The 1,932-nt window shown below is 62.7% G+C and overlaps 1 protein-coding gene across 1 annotated transcript in view; it reads right to left on the reverse strand.

Annotated features, from left to right (window-relative positions):
• Window positions 1-8: 8 nt before the first annotated feature.
• Window positions 9-1,932, reverse strand: part of SCX (scleraxis bHLH transcription factor) — a 7,814-nt gene continuing 5,890 nt past the window's right edge. The window contains exon 2 of the mRNA XM_021383137.1: window positions 9-1,199. Within this exon, the coding sequence (XP_021238812.1) occupies window positions 1,161-1,199 (39 nt within the window). The 3' untranslated portion in view covers window positions 9-1,160. The remainder of the gene's footprint in view (window positions 1,200-1,932) is intronic.

Below are 1,932 nucleotides of genomic sequence, written 5' to 3' on the forward strand. Positions count from 1 at the left end.
AGATGGGAGATGGCACGATGGCCCGAGATGGGAGATTCCATGTTGTCCCAAGGTGGGAGATGGTGCAGGAGATAGGAAATGCCGTGTGGACTCACAGTGGGAGATGCTGCACAATCCCTAGATGGGAGACGGCACCAAGTCCCGAGGCGGGAGATGCTGCGCCGTCCCAGGACCGGAGATACGACACGGTCCTGACACGGGAGATGCTGCAGGAGAGGGGATGCCCTGCAGACCTAAGACAGAAGATGCGGCACGGACCCAAGATGGGAGCTGCCACGTGTTGCAGCTCCGGGTGCCATTGCTGGGCTCCTCCGTGCAGCAGCTGCTCACCAGCGCTGACCTGGCCTTTCCTGATCTGCGTTCCCCGTGGGCACTGCTCCGTGCACACGACGACGGGCGGTGGCCGTGCTCCTTCTGCTGAGTATCCAGCACCCGGCAGACCCCCGGGGCTCTTCCACGCACCGTGCCCCATCCCCCACCGCCCCCATCCCCATTTTGCAAGCACCCCGGCTTTTCATTGCCGTGCAGCCCACGGGGCTGCCGAGCAAGCCGCGCCGGGGGGAGCACCGGGCGCCGGGCTCGCTGAGCCGCACGTGTAATTGATTTCCCCAGGAAACCCGGCCCAGCTGCAGCATCTGGTCCTCACCAAGTGCTGCCTTTACCTGCTGCTGCAGCCGGCTCCGGCACGGCACGGAGCTCCTGGCGCTGCGAAACCAGGGGCGCGCTGGGCTGGAAGGAAGGAGGCTTCTGCCTTCGCTCTGAACCGTACTCATTTTTAATTATACGAGCTGCTCGGGCTTTATATTATCGTATCAATGACATGAAACACCAGCATGTATTGATTAAACTCAACAAATGGCAGCACCCCAGGCCTCAGTTCAGGGGATGGCGTGGCTCAAAGCTGGAGGGGACAGCACGGGCAGCGGTCGGTCCCGGCGGCAGCGTCCCCAGCGTGGCTCAGTCCCAGCGGGGCGTCCCCACGGCCCGGCCCCACGGCCGCCCCACGGCCCCATAGGGGCAGGGTCCTGCGGGGTGACGCCGCTCGGCCGTCCCCGGCAGCGGGGTGAAGGCGGGAGCGTGTCCGTGGCCGCGGTTCGGTCTGTCTGGCTTTTCCGTCCGTCCGTCCTTCCGCTCCTCCGTGCCGTCCTTCCCGGGAGCGCCTAGCTCCGGATCGCCGTCTTCCTGTCGCGGTCTTTACTCTGTAGAGAAGAGGGAAAAGGGCGAGTGAGTGAGAGAACCACCCCTGGGCTGGGATTGCCGGGATCGCCGGCAGCGAGCTGCCCTGTGTCCCCGTGGGGTCCTCCTGCCGTCCCCGTGGGGACAGGAGGGCGAAGAGTCGGGCAATGGAGTCCCAGCGCCGGGGAAACCTCATCCCTGTCACCAGTACCACCACCACCAGTGCCACAGAATCACAGACTAGTTAAGGTTGGAAAAGACCCTCAAGGTCACCCGGTCCAACCCCAACCCATCCCCTCGTGCCCACTGACCCTGTCCCCAGGGGGCAAGAAACATTTCAAGAAACATTTAGATCTAGCGTTGAGAGACATGGTTTAGTGGGGTTATTGGTGGTAGGTGGATGGTTGGACTGGGTGATCTTGGAGGTCTTTTCCAACCTAGCTCATTCTATGATTCTATGATCTCCACGGCTCTGGGACGCCTGCAGGATGGTGACCCCAGCACCCCCCAGGCAGCCCGTGCCAGTGCCCAAGTGCTCTGTGGAGAAGAAATGGTTCCTCGTATCCAACCACCAGTACCAGCCCCGCCATCACCGCCGGTATCACCACCACCCCTACCGCCATTACCAGAACCACCATCAACTCATCAACCACACCACAACCCACCCCCACTGCTGGCATCGCTACCATCACCAGCACCACCAGCATCGCCCTGGCCAGGTGGGAGCAAGCAGAGCTGCTGCTTCTCCTGTCCTGT

This window comes from Numida meleagris, unplaced genomic scaffold (genome assembly GCF_002078875.1).
Source record: "Numida meleagris isolate 19003 breed g44 Domestic line unplaced genomic scaffold, NumMel1.0 unplaced_Scaffold347, whole genome shotgun sequence".
Taxonomy (NCBI): Eukaryota; Metazoa; Chordata; class Aves; order Galliformes; family Numididae; genus Numida; species Numida meleagris.